The 24,702-nt window shown below is 36.9% G+C and overlaps 1 protein-coding gene across 5 annotated transcripts in view; it reads right to left on the reverse strand.

The window, feature by feature from the left end:
• Positions 1-24,702, reverse strand: part of AP3B1 (adaptor related protein complex 3 subunit beta 1) — a 314,641-nt gene that overhangs the window by 229,011 nt on the left and 60,928 nt on the right. For all 5 annotated transcript variants that reach the window (XM_023214919.1, XM_023214920.1, XM_023214922.2 and 2 more), the window contains exons 3-6: positions 20,226-20,300; positions 7,304-7,399; positions 6,535-6,695; positions 4,719-4,785 (exon numbers count right to left, since the gene is read on the reverse strand). In XM_023214919.1, the coding sequence (XP_023070687.1) occupies positions 4,719-4,785; positions 6,535-6,695; positions 7,304-7,399; positions 20,226-20,300 (399 nt within the window). The remainder of the gene's footprint in view (positions 1-4,718; positions 4,786-6,534; positions 6,696-7,303; positions 7,400-20,225; positions 20,301-24,702) is intronic.

Genomic DNA, 24,702 nt, shown 5'->3' on the forward strand with positions numbered 1-24,702 from the left:
GCAACACAATGGGACCCTATCTTTACAAAAAAAATTTTAATTAGCTGGGCATGGTGGTGCATGTCTATAGTCCCATTTACTCAGGAGGCTGGGACAGGAGGATTGCTTGTGCTGGGGAGGTCGAGGCTGCAGTGAGCCATGATCACACCACTGCACTCCAGCCCTGAGTGACAGAGTAAGACCCTGCCCAAAAAAGAAAAGAAAAGAAGAAAGAAAAACTTAGGCTGCTACAAAATATATCTCAAAATAGTCTGGGAACATATACTGGTCCTATGCATGCATATCCTCCCACCAAAAGGCCATCTACAAAGAAAACATACTTTGCAATTCTAACAGAGAAGGTACTCTTGTACTAGGAATCTTGCAAGCTACCTCAAAAATCAAATCACCAATCCTGTCCAAAGAAATAAAACGATGCAAGTAATCTGTAAGTACTAAAAACAGAAAATGAAAATCAAAACAATTCAACTGGTTAAAATTACTGACAAAGAAATATAAATGATGAAACAAAAGGAAACAACACAACACTTTAAAATGAATTAAATGCCCTCAAAAGAAGCGTTTGAAAATAGGAAATATAAATATAAATTATAAATTTTTTAAAGTTATCATAAATTAACAAAAGAACTCAGGATTGAGTGACACCAGGAAAGAAATCAAGAGGGCAAAAATAATCAGGGATGAAGACTAAATTGTAAGGTGTCCTTCGAATAAAATTACTGAATGAAAATTTAAAAAGGGGTATTAAAGGTAGAAAAAGAACCAAAAAAATAAAAATGAGATAAAGAAAGAATAAAGATGTTTAGAGACACAATGGTTGGAATGTAAAACAGGCAAAGAAGATCCAATGTGCATAAAATAGGAATCCCTGAAGAAGAAAAAAATAACAGAGTTAATATCTAAAATTATAATCTTAAAAAAAAAAAACCACTTTGCTAGAGATAATATAAATTCTGAATCTACATTCTAAAAGGACTCAATGAGTACCAAGGCAAAACAATTGACCCACATCAAGAAATCCTGAAGCACCTTGCAAAAGTACTATATTTCAAAGATAAAATCTTCAGGGCCAGGCATCTTTCTTAATGCAAACACAATGTAAGCATTTTCTTTAGACTGAAACAAGGCAAGAATGCCCACCATCTCCACTACTATTGAATACAACTGCAGTGATGGCACTAAACAATATAATTAGACAAGAGAAATTAGAGTTCTAGGAACTGAAAAAGAGGAAGTAAAACATCTCTATTTGCAGATCTGATTCATTCTCTAATTAAAAAACAAAAGAAGAAGAAGAAGGAGATTTCAGCCGCTTGCTTCTGCCTCAGAGTTGGCGCTGTCATGGCCAGTCAGTCTCAGGGGATCCAGCAGCTGCTGCAGGTTGCTGAAAAGGGTGTCTGAGACCTGCAGTGAAAGAACCGGAGGCAGAAGCAGACCAAAGCAGCAGCTCAAGGTGAAATTGAACAATATTGCCTGCAAAGGGAGAAAGAGTTCAAGGCCAAGGAGGCTGCTGCCCTGGGATCCCAAGGCAGCTGCAGCACTAAAGTAGAGGAGACCGAGGAGAAGAGAACCATCCGGAAGTAGTTTAGGCAGAAGAGAGGTGAAGTCTTGGCCTTCTTCTGCGACATCTGGTAGTCCATTCCTGCTAGTGGTTAGAACAATGAAGTTAACCATAATATTAATTGTTTGGACCACTTTTAGTTACTTAATCAAAGAGAACAGAATTCAAGAACTTGTTACATGTTACTACTTGGTGTACTAATAATCATTTAAAAGCAAAGACCCTTTGTCATGCAAAAAAAAAAAAAAAAAAACCCCAAGGAGGATGAATGAGGAAATTAACTCAAACAATAGAAGAATTCAGTGAAAAAGAATATAAAATTTATCATTCAAAAAAAATCAATAGCTTTCTTAAATACCAACATAACGAGTTCAAAGATATAAATAATTGAAGCAATTTTGATTTACCATAGCATTAAAAAAAAAAAAAAAAAAGACTAAAGACAAAAACAACTCTAAACAAATAGTTAACTCTAATTATTAGGTCCCATGCTACTGTATACCCCACAGAGGTATAGTACTAGCAATTCTGAAGCAATAGTTTCTCTGCATTCTGGGACTCAGCAAAAATGTAAATAGACTGTGGAAATAGAAGTCGTGGTTCTTGTTTTCTTTTTTGTTTTTCTTCTTCTTTTTTTTTTTTTTTTTTTTGTAGAGACAGGGTTTCACCATGTTGCCCAGGATGGTCTCGAACTCCTGGGCTCAAGGAATCCATCCACCTTGGCCTCCCAAAGTGCTAGGATTACAGGCAAGAACCACGGTGCCTGGCCAGAGCCACATTTCTTAAAGTTGAATAGAAAGTTACAAATATAAAAAGGAAAGAGACTAGAAGGAATTCTGTGCTATACCACCAGAATTACAGGTGCCAGTAAAAACTTTGTTTTTTTACTATAGACAGAAAAAGAAATATGTATTAATTTTTTAAAAAATAAACATATAGTATATTACACTTTAGGAAAAACGAGTGCCTCACAGAGGGTAGGCCACCAAAGCCCCCAAAGAATCTACCTGTGAACACTGAGCATGAAACCACTGCATGGGGGTGGAGGAGATGTTAAAAACAATACTACACACTTAATTACTGTTACCATGAATGTAACAAATTAATTCAACAGTCATTCAACAAATATTAATACTTGCGATGAACAAGTATTCAATATTTTTTCTTTCTAGTGTATTTTGGAAAAAGACATTCCAATTTTACACAGGTATTGTATTCTTTACATTCCTTTTTGAGTAATTATTTCTTATTTGGAATTTTTAACAACATCCTATGTGGTTGGTGTTAGGAACTGTGCTGAGGGTTTTATATACAATAGTTCTTTCAACACAAACAGCAAATTTATAAATTACATATTATAAACCCTACAAATCTGGAGACTAAAACTCATAAAGAATTGGTACATATACTATATGGCAGATGCTCAGACATTAAGCCAGGTCTACCTGATTCAAACGCCACTGTTTTTACCTATGATATGCTGTATCCTGTCTGGGAAGACATGCACATATTATACAGACAGAGTTCATTCCCAGGCCACCCAATGGATTTCTCGTAGTCTATAATGTAGCAGAAATGATGGTAAACCTCATTAAAATGAGAGATCTGCTTCTTGTAAATCTTACTGTTCTCCATGGTACTTAGTCAATCTCTTGCACTTATAATAGAAAAACAACTAAGTATTTTTTAAAATTATTAAAATTAAGTTAACCATAATATTAATAATATTGACTTCATATCCGGCAGATAGCATGCCTGTCATACAGAAGACAAAAAGGAATCAAATTGCTTTTCTCTGTTTTCATTTATAATCAATCTATATTTGGTTACCTCCTACGTTATACCAACTATGCATAGAAGAAATGCAATAATGATTTCTGGTATACTACAGACTAACAGATATTTACTAAATGGTCTAGGAAAGAAACTAGAAGTATAATCTCCAAGTATAAGACAATAGTTTCAAAAATATATAGTGAAAAAATCATGAAAAGAATTAAAATGTTCACTAGAACATATTCACTTAATCTAAGAAAAAGCTGTAAAGGAGAAATGAGGAACAAAAAGGCACAAAACATATAAAAGCAAGTAAAATGACAGCTTCAAATTCAACTATATTAATAACAACATTAAGTGTGAATGGATTAAACATTCCAGTTACAGGCACACATTGGCAGATTAGATAAAAAGACAAGAGCCAACTACGTGCTGTCTATGGAGACATACATTAGATGCAAAAATATAAACAGGCTGAAAGTAAAAGGATGGAAAAAGATATATAATGGAAACAGCAACCATAAAAAAGCTAGAATAGCAGGCAAAACAGACATTAAAACAGAAACTGTTACTAGAGATAAAGAGGAACATTTTACAATGACAAAAGGAAGATTAAAAAATTATAAACATATATGCACCAAACATCCAAGCTCCTAAATAGATGAAGGAAACACTGACAGAATTAAAGAGACTTCAATACCCTATTTTCAATAATGAATAGAACAAGTAGGCATAAGATCAGCAAAGTAGAATATTTGAACAACACTAAAAAACAGATGTCTGATAAAACAGATATCTATAGAACACTCCACTCAACAACAGCAGAATACACATTCTAATCAAATGTTTATTGAACATCCAGGATAGATCAAATGCTAAGCCATAAACCAATAGCTACAGCTACATGGGGCTAGTGCCTACTGTATTAGATAGCTGCTATGCATAGATAGCACATACTCCCTGATGATAGCATCCTAAGATGACCTGGAATCCTTTTCCTCAGTAGTTTCAAAACATAAAAACTGGGTACAAAAGCCCCATCTAAGATACTAATACACTAGTAACTCACATCCCCCATGAGTCACCTCTATTCCTTGATCTTACCACGTTAACCACTTAGCCACAGGTAAAAGAAAATTATTTTTTTCCCAACTTGCCTTTTTTCGGATTCTGATGAAGAAACACTTAATGATCTAAAACTCCAAATGCAATCTTTCTCATTACATGAAAATTTTTGTTCTTCAAAAATAGGCCTGTGTGCCATTAATATTTATACAATTTTGAAATCAATAAATATGACTATATAAAATATATAATGGTAAATGATACTACATAAATAAAGCACATTTTTACTTCAAAGACATAAAAAGACATTACTTACTGTGCTTTTATCTTTCAGAAGTTTTTCAATTACTTCAATTAACATTTCCTTCTGCTCTGGATCAAGGCTAAAAAATATAAAAAGAACTTACATTAATTTTTTCCCTTTAATTCTAGCTTTAAATAAGCTCACCAATTCAAGGATGTTGAGAAACTTTTAAAGAGGGAAAGGAGAGCAAGAATTATTATAAGTTAGAAATAAAGAAAAAACAAACAACGTAAAATGGGATGGTTTTTCTCATTAATGTGTCCTAATCTTTCCCTCTAATATTGTTCATATGAACTAAATCAGATATCAATGGTTTAGTTAAGAAAGTACTGAAAGAATAAGTTCACTTCTAAAAGAGTTGGAAACTTTCAAGAAAGTAACTGTAAGTAGATAAACCACAAACTCTTTTTTCAAATGGGAGGAAAAAAATAACAAGACAGCAGTCATTATTTTACTATGGATACATACTTGCCAAAAACAAACATGGAGAATTTCCAAATAAGAATTTTATATCATACTAGTTCACTGATAGAGACATGCATTATAAAATCTGCCAACTAAAACTAAGAAAAATAAGAGGTAGTAATAAGATTAAAACATTTGAGATAGAATACTAACAGACTATAAGCTCAAGGCAAGGAGAGGCAAGCGTTGAGGCTGAAATATACTGGAGCCCAGTGATAGGACTTTAAAATCATTACAGTGAGCATGCATCTTATCCCATAAGTTTATAAGGAGAAAAGGTGAGTGAGAAGCATGATAAAACTTTGTCTGACAGTTAACACAGGAAAAAAAGTTTTCACTTTTTACAAACACATACATTTATTATTAAGCATTACAATTATCTAGACAAACTTTTTAATTCTTTCAAATTTCAGCTTAAGTCTTCCTTCTCAAAGCAGTATTTCACTACCAAACCCATCTCATTACATCTTTACTTTCTGGTAACAAAATATGATAGGTCCCTGTTCTACCAAAGACATTGCTAGTGTACCTTTGTATATACATATATATCAAGTGCTAATATCTTATTCAGTTATAGATTGCCTTTAATTATGGCATGTCTTTGATTTTCTTCCTCAAATAATGATATGCTATTCATAATTAAGTGCCACATCCTCTACTGTTTTCATACATCTAAATACACCTAGCATGATACTGTGAATACAACATCAGAAACAGAAGAGAGTCTCAACAAGCTTGAGGAATAAATGATAGCTGAAAATAATACCAAATTGTTGTAGATAATGTTATTTGGACAGTAAATTTTCCACAGAGATCAGGGCATTGTACAATATTGCATAACATTTCTAAAATATCACACAGATATGGTATAGCACTATATTTCAAGTCACTACACTTTTTTAAATTACTTAATAAAATAGCTCTGAAAAGAATTAGACAAGGAAGGGAGCAGCAGGAACAATGATAGAAGGGAAAACAAATATAAGTGAGTTGAGAGGAACACACACTTACGATTCTACTGTAAACAGGAAAAACAAAATCTCAATTTTCTAATAATACAAACATATGTGTACATGAGATAGACTATACAGATGAGAATTCAAATTCTGATTGTTCTTAAGTTGTAAAATCTATAAATTATCACAGGCTCTAACAGCCTCACAAATAAAAACCTGCATAGGATCTCTACAGCCAAAACAAAATTAAAGATGTGTAAGGAACATTTGCAGCTGGGAAAGTACCATCATACGGTCACTGGATTTACTTAGTATATAAGAACAGGCTAGCTAAAAGAGCTACTAAAATAAGCCTCTGTGGTCTACAACATTAGAGATCTTTCATATATTGTTAACAATGCACTTACCTGTATAATTTTTGTATTGCATGGGCTGCATTCTTCCTAACATATGGTGATAAGTCAGCAGAAGCTTCCTTAATAGCAAGCATCATGATAGGTACAATAATTGGCACTCTAATACTTGATAGAACTCTCAAAGCACTTGCACGAATTAGTTGGTTTGGGTCCTAAAAACAGTGCAAAAATATTCACCAAATTTTCAACTTTACAATATTTCAAAGACATCTTTAAGACGCAGTTAATAGGTGCTTAAAGGGTGTAATAGAACAATAGCAAAAGAAAGCTACTTAATTTAAAATGAACAACTAGTATATGGGAAGGGGAAAAAAGGACAGAAATAAATAAATGTTTACTTCTTTAATAATGTTTTAAATACAAGTAATAGTTATAATTCTAGTTGGTCATTTATTACTAAATATGCTGGGTTTTTAGACTTAATAAAATGCTGCAGGTCATCAATTTCATGTTTAAAAATGTCGCATAACCCCCTTTGCACACTTTCAACAACTAGTATAATGATAAACAGCTCTTTGAAGCATGAAAATAATTATATTGAATATAAACAAACATATAGAAGCTGCAACATATACAGCAAGGTTTCAGTTGGTTGTATAAATTATTTTCTAAGTGTATTGAGTAGGCACTATAGGAGGCCTTTAACTCTTTCAAGACACTACTGTGCTATTTAGTGGATTATTGCTCCACTTCTTTAAATGACACACTTTCAACTCTGCAGAAACCTTGTAGCTATTTGCCTACCCACTCCATTATTTACCTTCAGAGCTCGCTGAAAAGTGCTTATGGATAGGAGTGCAAGATCCTGCTGTTCTTCAGCATATCGAACCAGGTAAACATACACCAACTTCTTGATCTGTTAAAAAACAATCACTTATTTGTAGCCAGAGTGAACATTTAAAACTCAGTATTTGCTATACCAAAATCCATGCTCAGTTTTTTGCAAGTAAATAACTGAATCTGGTCACATCTTAGATTGTAAAATAAAAGTAGTATTTTGTGGGATAATAAGTAGCAACAGAAAAAGTCTTTAAAGTAATCATTTTAATAGTCCAGTCCACAATAGCAATAGCCTATAAAAGTGCCCCTTCCTCTTGAAGGGAATAAAAAATCCCTCAGCAGATCTCATATAAGAATATTAACTAAATTGTAAAAATATTTTCAAAATGGGGGATGAAAATAAAAGAAACAAGCTAGGCATGGTGTGCATGCTTGTAGTCCCAGCTATGCAGGAAGCTGAGGCAGGAAGATCACTTGAGCCCAGGAGTTAGAGGCCATCCTGGGCAACATAGAGAGACCTTATCTCTTTAAAAAACAGTAAGAAAGAATTTGGGCCCCGGCCACTAACTATATGTTATGGGAACTTGTTTCCTCATCTGTTAAAAGAGTCCAGAACCCTAACTCTGATTTTTATGGTAATACTCACATTTCAACATGCATTACATGATATTTTCAGTCCAGTAAGAATAATGTGTGACTATTAATACCAATTTAACGTAATAAAAATTCAAAAAGATTGAATGTGTGTTCTGAAAACAGTTTTTTGGTTTTTGATTTTTTTCTGAGACACTGTCTTGCTCTGTCACACAGGGTGCAGTGCAATAGCACAATCACAGCTCACTGTAGCCTCAACCTCCTGGCCTCATGCCATCCTCCCACCTCAGCCTCTCCAGTAGCTGGAACTACAGGCTTGCATCACCACACTCGGATTTTTTTTAGTATTTTATAGAGACAGGGTCTCCCTATGTTGCCTACCCAGGCTGGTCTCGAGCTCCTGGGCTTAAATGGTCCTCCCACCTCAGCCTCTCAAAGCACAGGGGTTACAGGCATGAGCCATTGTGCCCAGTCTTGAAAACAATTTTTAAAGGCAATTTAATCACTAAGTTTACACAAAATTATGAACAGAAAAAAACAAAAACTAGAATTTGAGTTGAAATTTATCCATTGCTTCCTTCTAGCACTATTTATAACCTGTATCTACCTTCTCAAATATCTTCACATCCCTGATTACCCTTCAAAGATATCAGCATGGTATATACCTAAAAGTTAGGTACTCAGCCAGGCACAGTGGCTCATGCCTGTAATCCCAGCACTTTGGGAGGCTGAGGCAGGCAGACTACCTGAGTCCAGGAGTTCAAGACCAGCCTGGGCAACATGGTGAAATCCCATCTCTAGTTTAAAAAAAAAAAAAAATTAGCCAGGCATGGTGGCATGTGCCTGTAGTCCCAGATACTTGGGAGGCTGAGATGGGAGAGTCACCCAAGCCCGGGAGGTCAAAGCTGCAGTGAGGCAGGATTATGCCACTGCACTCCAGCCTGGGCAACTAGAGAGAGACTCTGTCTCAAAAATTTTTTTAATTTTAAATTTTTTTTTCTTAATTTATATACTCAAAGAACACAGGAAATGAAGAAAAAAGTTGGAGATCGCTGGAATTGGTGCTGGAAATATAAAAACAGTACTATACTGGATCTTATTTCGAGTCATACTGATCAATCTGGACTACTTTAGAGACAACTGTCATGACCTTCCTTCCTTGTACCCTAATTTCTCATGAAACATAACAGCTTTAAGTTCCTCTGCCATCCTGTTTGCTCCTTCCTAAACTCACCCCAATTTTTTTTCAGCGTGGCACTATAAACTGCAAATAAAGTCTAAACAGAGCAAACTAGATAAGAACTTGCTCCAGATGAGGTATTTCCACCGATACAACTAATTCTTCATTAAAACCATACACCTTTTCCAAATGTACTGCTGACCAAATCAAAATCAAACTATCCTCATGGAATTTTTTAAAAATTCTTTTAAATGAAAGGCAAAATCTTCCATTTATCTATAGAAATTGTCAACAATTTAGATTCAACACATCTTGGCACCCTGTTAAGATAATTTGAGATGATAATTTTATATAATCCAACCTACTTCTCAATTCATAAGTACAAATGAAAACTTAATGAGAAAACAAACTTTGTACATCTTCATCGTTGATAAAAATGTTAAACACAACCATTTTAAGTTGATATCAATCCATTCATCTATACTATATGGACAGAGTTATAAATGAAATTAAAATTTTTTTGCCAATTACTCTTCAATGTTAAATGGCTCCACAAAACCTTAAAACAAAATCTAAAGCTCTTAACCTAGTACTCAATACAGTTTATAATCTGTTCGAAACCTCCTTTTCTAGTCAAACAGAAACAGCCCCAAATATAACTTGCACTTTTCTCTCAATCTCCACTCAGGTTATCCTAAGTTATCCCACGTCCCCAGGTTCCACTTACTAAAATCTTCCACAAGAGCAAAAATTAAACAATAAAGAGTCCTGTAGATGAACAGTAAACAAATGACAGTTCATCCATATAACACTATACTATTCATCCACTATACAAAATTAAATAAATCTGTAGGACATTGAAAATATGTCCTTGTGGCCAGGCACGGTGGATCACACCTGTAATCCCAGCACTTTGGGAGGCTGAGATGGGTGGATCACCTGAGGTCAGGAGTTGGAGGCCAGCATGGCCAACATGGTGAAACCCCATCTCTACTAAAAATACAAAAAACTTAGCTGGGCATATTGGCCCATGCCTGTAATCCCAGCTACTCAGAAGGCTGAGGCAGGAGAATCATTGGAACTCAGGAGGCGGAGGTTGCAGCAAGCCAAGATCACGCCACTGCACCCCAAGGCACCATCTGAAAAAAAGAAAAGGAAAGAAAGGAAAATATGTCCTTGAAAAAGGCTTTTTTCTTTTTTTTTTTAGACAGAGTCTTGCTCTGTCACCAAGGCTGGAGTACAGTGGCACAATATCAGGGCTCACCGCAACCTCCAGGGGACCCAGGTTCAAGCAATTCGCAATTCTCCTGCCTCAGCTTCCCAAGTAGCTGGGATTACAGGCATACACCAACACACTGAGCTAACTTTTGTATTCTTAGTAGAGATGGGGTTTCACCAAGTTGGCCAGGCTGGTCTTGAACTCCTGACCTCAGGTGATCCGCCTGCCTCGGCCTCCCAAAGTGCTGGGATTATAGGTGTGAGCCACCACAGCTGGCCTAAAATTTTTTAAAAGTGTAAAACAGTATGCATTGTATGATCTCACTTCTGTATTAAAAAAACAGATGCCCACATACTGTATTTTATGCAGTCTAAGATAGACCATTATGTTATGGGCCACAAAGGAAAGAACAACAACAAACAAACAGAAACCACCACCCATCGTAATCACCACCAGTTGTTAAGTTAAATCCCAACTGCAGAAACTTTAAAATAGCAAACATATGTCTTAGAATGGACATAATATGGTAATAATAGCAAATCCTTATATGTAGCATTAACTACATGTCAGACACTGTTCTAAATGTCTTACTTAAATTAACTCATTTTATCCTCACAACTCAACAAACAAGTATTTATTCTTACTTTACAGATAAGAAAATGAAACACAGACAGGGTAAGCAACTTGACCAAAGTACCGTATCTATTAAATAGAAAAGCTAAGATTAAAGCCAAGTAAGCACAAAATTCAGAAATCTATACCATAAAATGTTAATGGTCACTATCTCTGTGCGATGGTATTAACCAGTGACTTTCACTCTTTACATCTTTCCATACTATCTTAAAAGGAATATTAAGTACTTTGGGTTCAGATAAAACAATAAAGGTATTTCATGACAGGGCTGAATCTCATCTTTCCAGATGGCCTTCAAAACAAAATAATAGTGCTGTGATTCTTATAATACTTTAAATTCTTTAATTATAAAAAAATTTCGAATTAGTAATGTTTTTAAGTTCCCACATTCCTCAGAGACACGCATTTTTCTGTAGCCTTGGCAACGTGTAGCCACAACTGTTTTAAACCTATTCAACAGAACAATAAAAAGGCACCTGAATGAACAAGTTTTCTCAAGTCAACCAATCTGTGACAGCCTCTTGCTTGTGAAAGTTAGCCAGTCAGGAACAACTGCACTCCCATACACCCATCTCTGAGTGCCAATCAATCAAGAGCAGTCTCACACACATGACCACACATCTACAGATGATATCAAACCACTCAGGACCCTGAAAGTCCATGAATCCCTGAAGACTGTCCTTCCCAATAATCCACAATAATATCAGCCATCTCTATGCCCAGAGAAACTGTGCCTAAAAAGCATAGTTGTCCCTTGCTATAGTAAGCAATAGTCTTGTTTCAGATATCATCCTTCAAAACAACCTACTGAAAAGTTCCAAGACTAGTTCACTGAAGCCTCATAGAGCCTTCATTTACGTTTTATTCTTTCTTTTTTTTATTTTCAGAGTCTTGTTCTGTCTCCTAGGCTGGAGTGCACTGGCACGATCTCAGCTCACTGCATCCTCTGCCTCCTGGGTTCAAAAGATTTTCCTGCCTCAGCCTCCCGAGTAGCTGGGACCACAGGTGCACACCACCACGTCCAGCTAATTTTTGTATTTTTAGTAGAGACGGCGTTTTGCCATGCTGGTCAGACTGGTCATGAACTCCTGATCTCAAGTGATCCACCCACCTTGGCCTCCCAAAGTGCTGGGATTACTGGCGTAAGCCACCACACCCAGCAGCCTTCATCTATGTTTGTCAATTGCTAACATTACAATTACAAAATTCAGGAAATGTAACATCAATGCAATCCTATTATCTAATAAATAATCCATATTTAGAATTTCTCAATAACATCCTATATTTATATATTTATAAAAATATATTTTTTATATATTATATAGTTATATATATATTATATTTATATATTTATAAAAATACCTATATTTATAGTATTTTTTAATAGTATAGTATAGTATTTATAGCATAGTATAGTATTTATAGTATAGTATTTTTCCTGATCTGGGATCATGCATCATATTTAAGTTTTCATGTCTCCTTGGTCTTGGTCTTCTTTCACCTGGAGAAGTTCCTCGGCCTTCGTTTTTTTTCTTTTTTCTTTTTTTCTTTTTTTTTGAGATGGCGTTTTGCTCTCGTTGCCCAGGCTGGAATGCAATGGCATGATCTCAGATCACCACAACCTCCGCCTCCTGGGTTCAAGCGATTGTCCTGTCTCAGTCTCCAGAGTAGCTGGGACTACAGGCGCATGCCACGATGCCTGGCTAATTTTTGTATTTTTAGTGGAGATGGAGTTTCATCATATTGGTCCGGCTGGTCTTGAACTCCTGACCTCAGATGATCCACCCACCTCAGCCTCCCAAAGTGCTGGGATTACAGGCATGAGCCACCATGCCCAGCCTAGCCTTTCTTTTCTAAAAGTACTCTTGTCATTCTGGCTAGTATTAAAATTAATTAGGAAATACAGAATATGAAAGGAAAACTGTGACAGCTTTTGTTCTTCACCTCAATCTGCTGTAACTTTCCAGCCAGAATTTAAATGTGAGGCCCTACATCTACATTACATTACTCATTTAATTATCATACCTATCCTAGGTACAATTATTCCCCTCTCAAAGATGAGGAAAGTAAGGCTCAGAGGTTTATATAACTTGCCCAAAGTCACAGAGCTAGCAAGTGGCAGAATCAGGATGCAAACGGGCATGTTCCTAACTACTACATGTTGTGGCCTATGACGGCAGTCCTCAGGTATTTCTATTAAGGTACCCCAACAAAAGAGGAGACAACTCTTCCCCCAAGAGCATCTGAAAACCTAGTATAAATTAAACCATTTAAGAATAAAATGTCCTTAATACAGGCTCTTACCTTTTAAGGCAGGAAAAAAATCATATTTTATTTATAATATATACATTTATAAAAGAAGAATGCTTTAAATCACTGTTTTTTTAACCCCAATTGCACATCTTCTCATTTGAAAACGTTATCATTGCAGTATTATTATAAAAAATCTAACAAGAAATTTACAACTGTAGTAAAAGGCGGTAATGACTTCATTCCATAGATCCCCATCTCTATTATCAATGTACTTTTCCATCTATATTCACAATTAGACTCTTTACACTTTCCTGGTTTAAATTAGTGCTTCTCAACCTTCAGAATTTTTCAAACCCAAAATACACATATTTGTGAAATACTGTTCCTTTAAATGATCACTTGGAACCAAGTGATGTTACACAAGAATACAAAAAATTGGTTCCAAAAACAGATGATACTAGTTTATAAGATAGAAACCAAATGATTCAAACTATAATGTTTCAAATTATATTTAAGTGTAAATATAAGTTTTTAAAATTCTTAGATCACAGTTTTAGAAGCACTTCTCTATTTGAGGATAGAAGGATAAATGACTTTTTCCTCAACTAGATTTAAAGTTCCTAAGAATACAGCAATGGTAGAAAGCAATTAACACGTGGTTAACTGATTAACAGTAGTCAATATATCAAATATATATCAATATATCAGCAGTTGATTGATTACCAACAGTTTTAATATATCAAATCAACACATAATATGTATTTAACTAAGTAATTTCTCCCATCTCCCTGGGAGTGAACATGAGACTATTTAGTACAACAACCATTCCTTATTCACCTGCATATTGCAAGGACCTATCACATTGTTTGGCATACAGTAAAAGATCAGTATTTATCAGGTGGATCACATTCCAGATCAACTGTAGACTGAAAAAAATTAAGACATTAGAGTATTATATCTAGGATCTAACTTCCCACACCAATGGGTATAATTCACTGAACAATAAAGTATAGAAAGACACCAACATACTATGAGGAAAACAACAGGCATTGGAAAGACTCCCTCCAAAGCCTTTAACTTTTTAGTTTGGTTGTTTTTTCGGTGTATGTGGGTGTGTGGGGAGGGGTGTGTGTGTGTTTGTCAGTGGGTGGGGGTGGCGGTATGGGTGTGTGTTTAAAGAGAGATAGGGTCTCACTCTGTTGCCCAGGCTGGCCTCAAACTCCTGGGCTCAAGAGATCCTCCTGCCTCAGCCTCCCTGGTAATTGGGACTCTAGGTGCACGCCAACACAGCTGGTTTGGTTTTTTAAAATTTTCTTTTAAAATACTCTTTCTCTTTACTAATTATATTCAGATCTCACTCTACAGTTCTCTGGAAAGTTTTGAGAAAGAATGGGCCCAGTTCTCCCTCATCCCCTTACAATTTATTTCTCAGCAATACCTTTATTCACCAAGTACAGCCAGCTTTTAAAACTGGATTATGAACTCTAGAATATATCACGGAGTTTATATTGGCAACACTGAAACATTCAGAACCACAGCTGAGCTAGCAGGCATTGCTATAATTACTCACTATTGGAGAAGGATTTCTGTGACTGTTATGGCAAAAAGCATAACAATATTAAATCACAGAAGGTTGCAAAACACTAAATTTGTTCTACTTCTGTTATAAGAATCAATCAATATTGACCACAAGAGGCCTGTGCACTGACAGGCTGCAGGTGTGCAAAGAAAGCCTACCTTCCCTGAAACCATTCTGTGACCAGAAATGGGAGTAGTTAAAACTCCGTGACTACATCATTCTCTGATCGGTTACTTTCATTCAATGTTATAACACTCCTTGCTGTAAAGCTAATCATAGCAGAGCCCCAGTAGGCTGGAAGAACATAGACAAATCTGTTTAATTAACTTATCAATACTAGTACATCAAACTTCATGAGTTATTGACTAAACCTTTGATTACTTTTGTACTATAACCACTGATTGCTTACTAGGTCACTTTTGGTATCATTTGACATTTAAAGGTAGATGACGTACAGCTCACCTGTGTGTCTAAAGTAGCATGTACTTGTAAAAATGAAATTTTGCACTTGAGAGGAATGAAACATTCAATTTCTGAACATAAGTTTTAAGAAATTTATGTCAATTTTCCCAAAACATTAAAGGCTTAAGCATGTTTCAAAAAAATAAAATAAACAAGGTATTTAAAGAAGGAAAGAAATCCAAAACAAATAGACCAATAATTATGTTTACATTGACATTTTTGTAACAGAACATTAGGCAGCATACCAGAATCTAATTGTAAAGGGAAAATATGAACAAATGGAAAAGTTCTCCTACTGATAACTATTTGAATAGTAAAATAGTTCTGAAGGAACAATAATTAGTATGGAATTTTCTGTTTACAACAAGAACTAGAAGTCCTGAGGGAACTAGCTAATTTACCACCAATTTCTAAGGACTTGGTCATTTCTACCCATAACTAAAACATATAAAAAAAAAAAAATTTCCAATACCAGGTACCTCCCAAAGGATGGCTAATACCAGACGCTGATAAGGAGTCAATGATATTAAGAAAGAAAAAAGAGGAAGGAATCATCAAACAGGAAAGATGGCGCTGAATGGGCTAAGATGGGTTCTGAAGCCAAGCAGCCTAGCTTTGGATTCTGACTGCCACATGCTGGCTGTGTGACCTTGATCAGCTAATTTAACCTCTCTACCATCTTGTCCTCATACATAAAATACAAGTAATGACAGAACCAGCCCCACAAGGTTATTTGTGAGGATAAAATGAGTGGATCTATGTAAGGCACTAATAACCTAGGTCAGAGAGGTTTTTTTAATATTAGCAATTATTCCTATTGCTACTGAGAGACTCTATTCTTGATAACACTAAGACAAGCTTCACCTATGCCTCATAATTTTTCTAAGTTAAATGTTGATTTTTTCCAGATATTTGGACTTTCTTATGCCACAGGCCATAAAACTAATAAACATATCAAAGTAGAAGCTCAGATAGCATGGCCATAAGGTTATCAAAGGGAGAGTAGTTTAAAATTATCAATTCAGAATTATATATGGCAACAGGCACATGATGTTTAATAAGTATCTACTAAATTAATCATAAGTAAAATTGATTTTACTCAAGAAATCTACAATCTACACAGATTTTTTCCATTAATTGGTGTTCTAGAAAGAAAGTATGGTTTATCAAGTCATTTAAATCCAGTATTAATTTAATTCATAAACTGGCCACAAGAATACAAGTGTTTTGATTTTGGTTTATCCCATTTAGTGTAATTGAGTTTATAACAACTATTTCATTTTGATAGAAAAATTCATCTATCTGAAATATAGAATGCACTTCCTATCTAATGAAAAAAATTAAGGGTTGGGTACAGTGGCTCACGCCTATAATCCCAGCACTTTGGGAGGCCAAGGCAGGAGGATCACCTGAGCCCAAGAGTTCAACACCAGCCTGGGCAACATGGAGACGTCATCTCTATAAAATATTTTTTAAATGAGCCAGGAGTAGTGGCACACACCTGTGGTCCCAGCTACTCAGAAGGCTGAGTCAGGAGGATCACTTGAGCCCAGGAAGTGAAGGCTATAGTGTGTTGTGTTCATGCCACTACAGTCCCAAAAAAAATAGCAAGAAGCATACTTTAAAACATGAAATCGTTTTTAAAAGTAGGTTTAGCCTGAACGTAGTGGCTCACACCTGTAATCCCAGCACTTTGGGAGGCCAAGGTGGGCAAATCATTTGAGCTCAGGAGTTCCAGACCAGCCTGGGCAACATGACAAAATCCTGGCTCTACTAAAAATACAAAAAATAAATTACACGGACATGGTGACACAAGCCTGTAATCCCAGCTGCTCCGGAGGCTGAGGCAGGAGAATCGCTTGAACCAGGGAGGCAGAGGTTGTAGTGAGCCAAGATCATGCCACTGCACTCCAACCTGGGCAACAGAGCGAGACCCTGTTTCCAAAAAAAAGTAGGTTTAAAATACCTATCCTTAAAATTCTACAATCCAGTGATGCATTGCTTAACAATGTTCTGAAAAATGCGTCATTGGACAATTTCATTGTTGTGCAAACACCACAGAGTGCACTTACACAAACCTACATGGTATAGCCTACTACACACCTAGGATATATGATAAAGACCAGGGGTCTACACACATAGGATATATGATATAGCCCAGGGGTTGGAACCAGGCCACACAGCAGGTGGTGAGCAGTCAGCAAGCAAGCAAAGCTTCATCTGTATTTACAGCTGCTCCTCATTGCTTGCATTACCCCCTGAGCTCTGCCTGCTGTCAGATCAACAGCAGCATTAGATTCTCATAGGATTGCGAACCCTACTGTAAACTGCACACAAGAGGGATCTAGGCTGCGTGCTCCTTATGAGAATCTAATGTCTGATGATCTGTCACTGTTTCCTATCACACCCCTGATGGGACAATCTAGTTGTAAGAAAACAAGCTCAGGGCTCCCACTGATTCTATATTATGGTGAGTTATATAATTATTTCATTATATCTTACAATGTAATAATAGAAATAAAGTGCACAATAAATGTAATGCTTTTGATCCATCCTGAAGCCATCCTACCCACCCAGGGTCCAGGGAAAAATTGTCTTCCACAATACTGGTCCCTGGTGCCAAAAGGTTGGGGACTACTGATATGGCCTATTGCTCCTAGGCTACAAATCTGTACAGCATGTTACTGTACTCAATACTGTAGATAACTATAACACAGTGGTAGGTAGTTGGTATCTAAACATAGAAAAAGCACAGTAAAAATACAGTGTTACAATCATATGGGACCACTGTCATATATGCCAAGAAATGCAAGTTTAAAATGAAATTTTAAAATGTTTCTAGTTAACCCAAAAAAGGAATAGGAAGAATAGAAGAAAAAAATAAAAGAGACAAAGAGAAAAGAAAACTAGTAGACTCAAATCTAAGTAGATCAATAATTAAATTAAGCATTAGCAAAACAGACACTCCAATTAAAAGGCAGAGATTGACACACAGGATGTAGGGAAAGCTACAACTATATGCTGTCAACAACAGATGCACACTAGGTATAGGCAGACAAGCTGAAAGCAAATGAATAAAAATGATAAACAATAAAAAGAAACGAGAAGGTTGGAGTGGCAATACTAAAAACAAATCAAATATGCTTTAAGACAAAACATATTAACAAAAATAAAGGATTTATTTTATAATAAAAAGGTCAATTCATCAGGAAAACCCAAAAAGAGTTATGCCTAATAGGAGTACTTTTAAAAATAAGCAAAAAATACTAAATTAAGGGGAAAAATAAAACATTCCAGAATCAGCCCAGGAGCGATGGCTCATGCCTGTACTCCTAGCACTTTGGGAGGCCAAGGTTGGCAGACTGCTTGAGCCTGGGAGTTTGAAACCAGCCTGGGCAACATGGTGAAGCCCTGTCTCTGCTAAAAACATGAAAATTAGCTGGATGTGGTGGCATGCACCGGTAGTCCCAGTTACTTGGGAGGCTGAGGAAGGAGGATCACCTAAAACCCAAGAGGTCAAGGCTATAGTAAGCCACGACCATGCCACTGCATTCCAGCCTGGGAGATAAGAGAGGAACCCCGCCTCAAAAAAAAAAAAAAAAAAAGGCCAGGCACGGCTGGTCACGCCTGTAATCCTAGCACTTTGGAAGGCTGACGCAGGTGAATTGCTTGAGCTCAGGAGTTAGAGACCAGCGTAGGCCACATGGCAAAACTCTGTCTCTACAAAAAATAAAAATAAAAATCTAGCCAAGCATGGTTGTACACGCCTGTAGTCCCAGCTACTTGAGGGGCTGAGGTGTGAGGGTCGCTTGAGCCCAGGAGGTCGAGGCTGTAGTGAGCCAAGATCACACCACTGCACTCCAGCCTAGGTGACAAAGTGAGACCCTGTCTCAATAAAAAAGCAAAAAAAAATCAAAATCATGATTGGGAGATTTAAAATCCCTCTCTCACCAACACTATCAATCACATTTAGTTAAGTAATATTTAAAAAACATTAGCTCCAAAATGTTTTCTCTCTTTTTCTCTGGTTGGTTTTGCTGGCAAGAATACTTTTAATATTTAAAATCATCACACAAAAGAGAAACAACTTCACTAGCAAAAAATGACCATACTGTGCACAGAAAATAAAATCGTAACTACAAAACTAGCGAACCCTCTGAAATCACACACCCATCCTCCTTCCACTCTCACACTTGCCCGTGCAAGAATGTTTGTGCACTTTCTCTCTCTGTCACCATAACCATGTTCCCTGGATTAGAATGTTTCTGTTATTTGTTAATGAGCTTCGTCATCTGCCAATAAAATGGCAAACAAATAGCAGCAGTAACACATTTTTAATTTCATGGTGAGGGAAAAGCTTTAAAGCTTTAAACTGAGAAAAATTTATCAATTAACCAGGCTTTTTCAATTAATTTATCAATTAACCAGGGTGGAGAGGAGCATGTAATCTTAATACTAGACTATATCAGTCTAGCTTACAGAAAATAGCATTTTACTGGGACATGTTCATTCAATAAACCCACATATATGTACTGAGTGCTTAGTACATGTCATGAGTAGTCTAAGAAATTTGGGAAATATTGTTGGGTTCAGTCCTAGAAATCCCAAAAAGCCCCAAATCATCAAGGTCTGGATATACCCGACCAGGTCTTTTTCACTGGACATATGCTATCTTAAAATTAAGTCCCTGGAACAAAATTTAAACTAAACGGGCCTCTAGGAACAGGTGAAAACTCAACAACTTACCATTGCTCAGTCAGGTGAATCAATCTGTTTTGCTTTTCATATTCTCTACCAAAAATCCAAAGCTAGGATTGTGTCTACTTTGTATTCGATCTTACCTACATTTAAAATTAAGGACATTTTAATCATAACAAAAATCTAGTGATACTCAAGTACCTTATGTTGCATTACACTACATGAAAAGTGTATGGTCCCATGAAAACAAAAGGAATCATAAAAATTATAGATCAAAACAGTACCTCAATATTTTTACTGGCCACATTCTTCACAACAGCAGGAAACAGTTCAGATGCATTTTTCCCTTTTGCAATCATCTGAAGAGTATACAAAACAGACAATATGGGAAATTCTATATATATTAAATATTTAGAACATTATGTCAACAAATAAGCTATATAATTAACAGCTGAACTCTTTTTTAATGATCTTACCTCAACTATTTACAGCAAATAATAAACACTCTCTTGTATAGCAATATAAATACACAAATACACAGACACAACAAAGAAGAAATATTTAGTAATTTAAGATATATATTTAAATATTTTAATAGTTTTCTCTGGCTAACTGGGTTGTAAGTAATTTTTTTTATTTTTTATTTTTTTAGACAGATCCTACTCTGTCACCCAGGCTGGAGTGCAGTGGCTCAATCACAGCTCACTGCAGCCTCAACCTTCCAGGTTCAAGTGATCCCCCTCCTCAGCCATCTGAGTAGCTGAGGTTACAGGCATGTGTCACCATGCCTGGCTAATTTTCAAATTTTTTTTGTAGAGACAGGGTACCACTATGTTGCCCAGGCTGGGTAAGAGCTTTTTAAAAATATTTTTGCTATTGTCTATTTTCCAGGATCTGACATTAAAGATGTACTGCATTTGCAATGGGGGAGTTGAGGGAGGGATGAATGTTACTTTGAATCAACTACTTATGTGACCCTTGGCTTTCTTTTCATAGGTTACCCTACTTCTGCAACCATTGCTTTTCAAAGTTTCCTTCACAAAACATTCTTCCTCTGCCCACTAAAGTTCTGTGCACCACCATCTTTTCAGCCTACACTGTTCTACAATCTCTGAAACTCCTAAGATTTCATTCACCATTAGAACTCTCACCTCTATATGTGAGTGTAAATTCCCCAAAACTGTAGCCCTAATCCAGCCTGAGTTCTATATCTCTAACTAGACATCATTAGCTGGCTCTCATCCCATAGAGTTTGCTATGTCTAAAGCCAAACTCATCCTTCATGATAAAATGACATTCATGAGAGAATTTCCTATTTCCACATTTCTCCTAGACACTAAAAACCACAGAATTACCCTGGTCTCTTCTCACTTCTACACAGTAACTAGGTCCTGCTAATACTTCTCACGACACTCATGTTAATCCCTTCCACTGCTATTATCCTAACACAGGTCAGTATCACCTCACAGAGAACTTTTCAGTCTCCTCTTTCTATCCATAATGTACACCACTGACAGTTTAATATGCTTAAAACACTACTTTGTACATGTCAGCCCCCCTAAAAGATTTCAAAAGCTTCTGATTGTCTAGAGTCCAAACGATTTTATGTAATATTCATATATTCTCACAATGTACACTAACATCCCTTCTTAAGCTCTCTGACCTAAGACCCTATTAAACTGACCTTACTCACTACTAGAACATTCTCTGGCTGCCCCACTATGCCTCTGCTCAGATCATGGCCCCAGCTTTCTAAGTTCTACCCTTCTAGCTAAAGCATCATCAAATTCTACTCCTTCTCCCTTGCTAGAGCCATCTCCTGACACCTGGCCCACTGTGTCATCCAATCCTAATTTCTTTCAGAATTTTTTTTTTTTTAAAGACAGAATCTCACCCTGTCGCCCAGGCTGGAATGCAGTGGCACAATCTTGGCTCACTGCAACCTCCGCCTCCTGAATTCAAGCGATTCTCCTGCCTCAGTTTTCCGAGTAGCTGGGATTACAGGCACCTGATGCCACCACTGGCTAATTTTCGTATTTTTAGTAGAGATGGGGTTTTGCCACGTTGACCAGGATGGCCTTGAACTCCTGACCTCAAGTGATCCACTCCCCTCAGCCTCCCAAAGTGCTGGAATCACAGACATGAGCCACCATGTGCAGCCTCCTCTAGAATATTTTAATCTACACTTACTATTTGGAATTTCCTGTGCACTATCTTACATTTCTATTTATTTTAGTTTTATATCTATCTGTATTCCCATTTTGTCTTTCTCATTCTCAGATTATAACTTTATGTCTTTTAAAAGTCCAGACTTTGGTAACCACAAAATAAAATTCAAACTATAGAGCAATTTGGGGGAAAGGGATTCCTTATGAATTACACACCATATCTAACAAACTACCTTTAAAAAGGTATTGGCTTTATTAATTTACAACACATGTTATATAAATATTATGTGATATTTTTAGCATTATAATCCCCATTAGCGATTTCTTATATGGCCTTCCTATATGATAGCCTTAAAATATTCTTGAATACAAGCTAGTCTTTTTATATTCTATTTCCTTACCTGTGACATTCTTTTGATTTGAGTATTTTGTGAAACCTGCTGAGCATTTTGGAGGGTTTACAAAATACTGAAGCTAAGACATCTTTCTATGATTTGTACACCTCTCTCCATTTTCTCATCTTTGAAATAAGAAAAGAGAGGGATTAAATGTTCTGTAGGACCCCTGCCATTAATTCATTCATTCATTCATTCAATGATTACCTAAAGTCAGACATCCTGTCCTATGGTATCCTACTCCATGACTATCTAACTTTATTATGCAGAATATTATTCAAATATGAGGAAGGAAAAAAACACCACAATCAAATTCACTCAACAAGTATTTGCTGAGAGGATACTTTCTAGCAGGGACTATCCTAGGTCTTAGGGATCCAACCATAATCAACACAAAGTCCTTGCCCATGTGGTGGTTACATTCTAATGGGGCAAAGGTCAATAAACAATAATAGTGAGGTTGCAACAGACTACTGTGGAGAAAAATGAAGCAGTATTGGGGGATGAGAAGTGCTGAGGTGGAGGTGGGAGTTGCTCTTTTATATAAGGTGGTCAGAAGAGGCCTTCCTTTAGGCAGGGATGCAAAGGAAGAGAGGAGGGGACCCATGTGACTAGCTAGGGAAACAATAGTTTAGGCATGGCATGTGCCAGAAATAGAAGGCCAGGAGAGTCAGACTGGAGTAAGTGAGGGGAAGAATGGTGAGAGATAAGGTCAGAAATGTATAAGCCACTGTAAAACGAATTGGCTTTTACAATGAGTGAAGCCAGAGACCAATGGAGAGTTGTGAGCAGAGGAAAGACATCATTAAATATTTAGCAATGACTCAAATTTTAAAAGGATCTTTCTGGCTGCGATGTGAAAAACAGACCAGAAGATATGATAGCATGGAAAACAGAAGGCTACTGCAATTATACAGAGGAAAGACAGTGACCATAGTGAGAATGGGCTAGATTTGGGATTTATTCTGAAAATAGATTATATATGATATAAGAAAGAAGGGACATGAATTAAGAAGAACAACTGCCTGTAATCCCGGCACTTTGGGAGGCCGAGGCGGGCAGATTACGTGAGGCCAGGAGTTTGTGACCGGCCTAGCCAACATGCTGAAATCCCGTTTCTACTAAAAACACACACATACACACGCAAACACAACATTAGCGGGGCATGGTGGCAGACACCTGTAATCCCAGTTACTTGGGAGGCTGAGGCAGGAGAATCACTTGAACCTGGGAGCCAGAGGTTGCAGTGAGCCGAGATCACGCCACTGCACTCCAGCCTGCACAACAGAATGAGACTCCGTCTCAAAAAAAGAAGAAGGCCTACAAATAACTAACAGGAGAAATGGAATTGCTATTTACCATGATGAGAAAGACTAGGGAAGAAGCAGGTATTTGGGGAGATGAGCAATCCAGAGTTTGGTTTCAGATATGCTGAGAAGCCAGCTGAATATATGGGAATAAAGGCTACAGAATACAAGAGACAGCACTGGTTAGCAATATGCATTTGGAAAGGGATGAGATCACTACAGAAGGACAGACAGACAGGGAAGTAGACTGAGGGACAAGACATAGTACAATCCTAAAAGTAGAAATTGTGGCCAAGCATGGTGGCTCACACCTGTCATCCCAGCACTTTGGGAGGCCAAGGTGGGCAGATCACAAGGTCAGGAGATGGAGACCATCCTGGCCAACATGGTGAAACCCCATCTCTACTAAAAATACAAAAATTAGCTGGGTGTGATGGTACGTGCCTGTAATCCCAGCTACTCAGGAGGTTGAGGCACAAGAATCGCTTGAACCCAGGAGGCAAAGGTTATAGTGAGCGAAGATCGCGCCACTGCATTCCAGCCTGGTGACAGAGCGAGACTCTGTCTCAAAAAAAAAAAATGTAGAAATTGTGGAGTGTTGGGAACCAGTCTCAACACCACCCATAGGGTACCTGAAGTTCGGTGGTGACAAAGGATTGAGAAGAGACAAGTAAAGAGTAAAGGGGGGGAGCCAGGGGGCCAGTTGTACTTTTGGAGGCTGCAGAAGACTCAGAGCTCTGGTCTCCACACTATTTATTGAGTACAGTCACTTAGATCTGAGAAGCAGACGTTCAGGGAGAAACAGTGAAAGGGAGGCAATACGTCACAGGTGTAATCTATAGCAATAGCGGTTTAAATGAACCTCCTCTGTGCTCAAATAGCGTATCTTTA

Source organism: Piliocolobus tephrosceles, chromosome 4 (genome assembly GCF_002776525.5).
Source record: "Piliocolobus tephrosceles isolate RC106 chromosome 4, ASM277652v3, whole genome shotgun sequence".
Taxonomy (NCBI): domain Eukaryota; kingdom Metazoa; phylum Chordata; class Mammalia; order Primates; family Cercopithecidae; genus Piliocolobus; species Piliocolobus tephrosceles.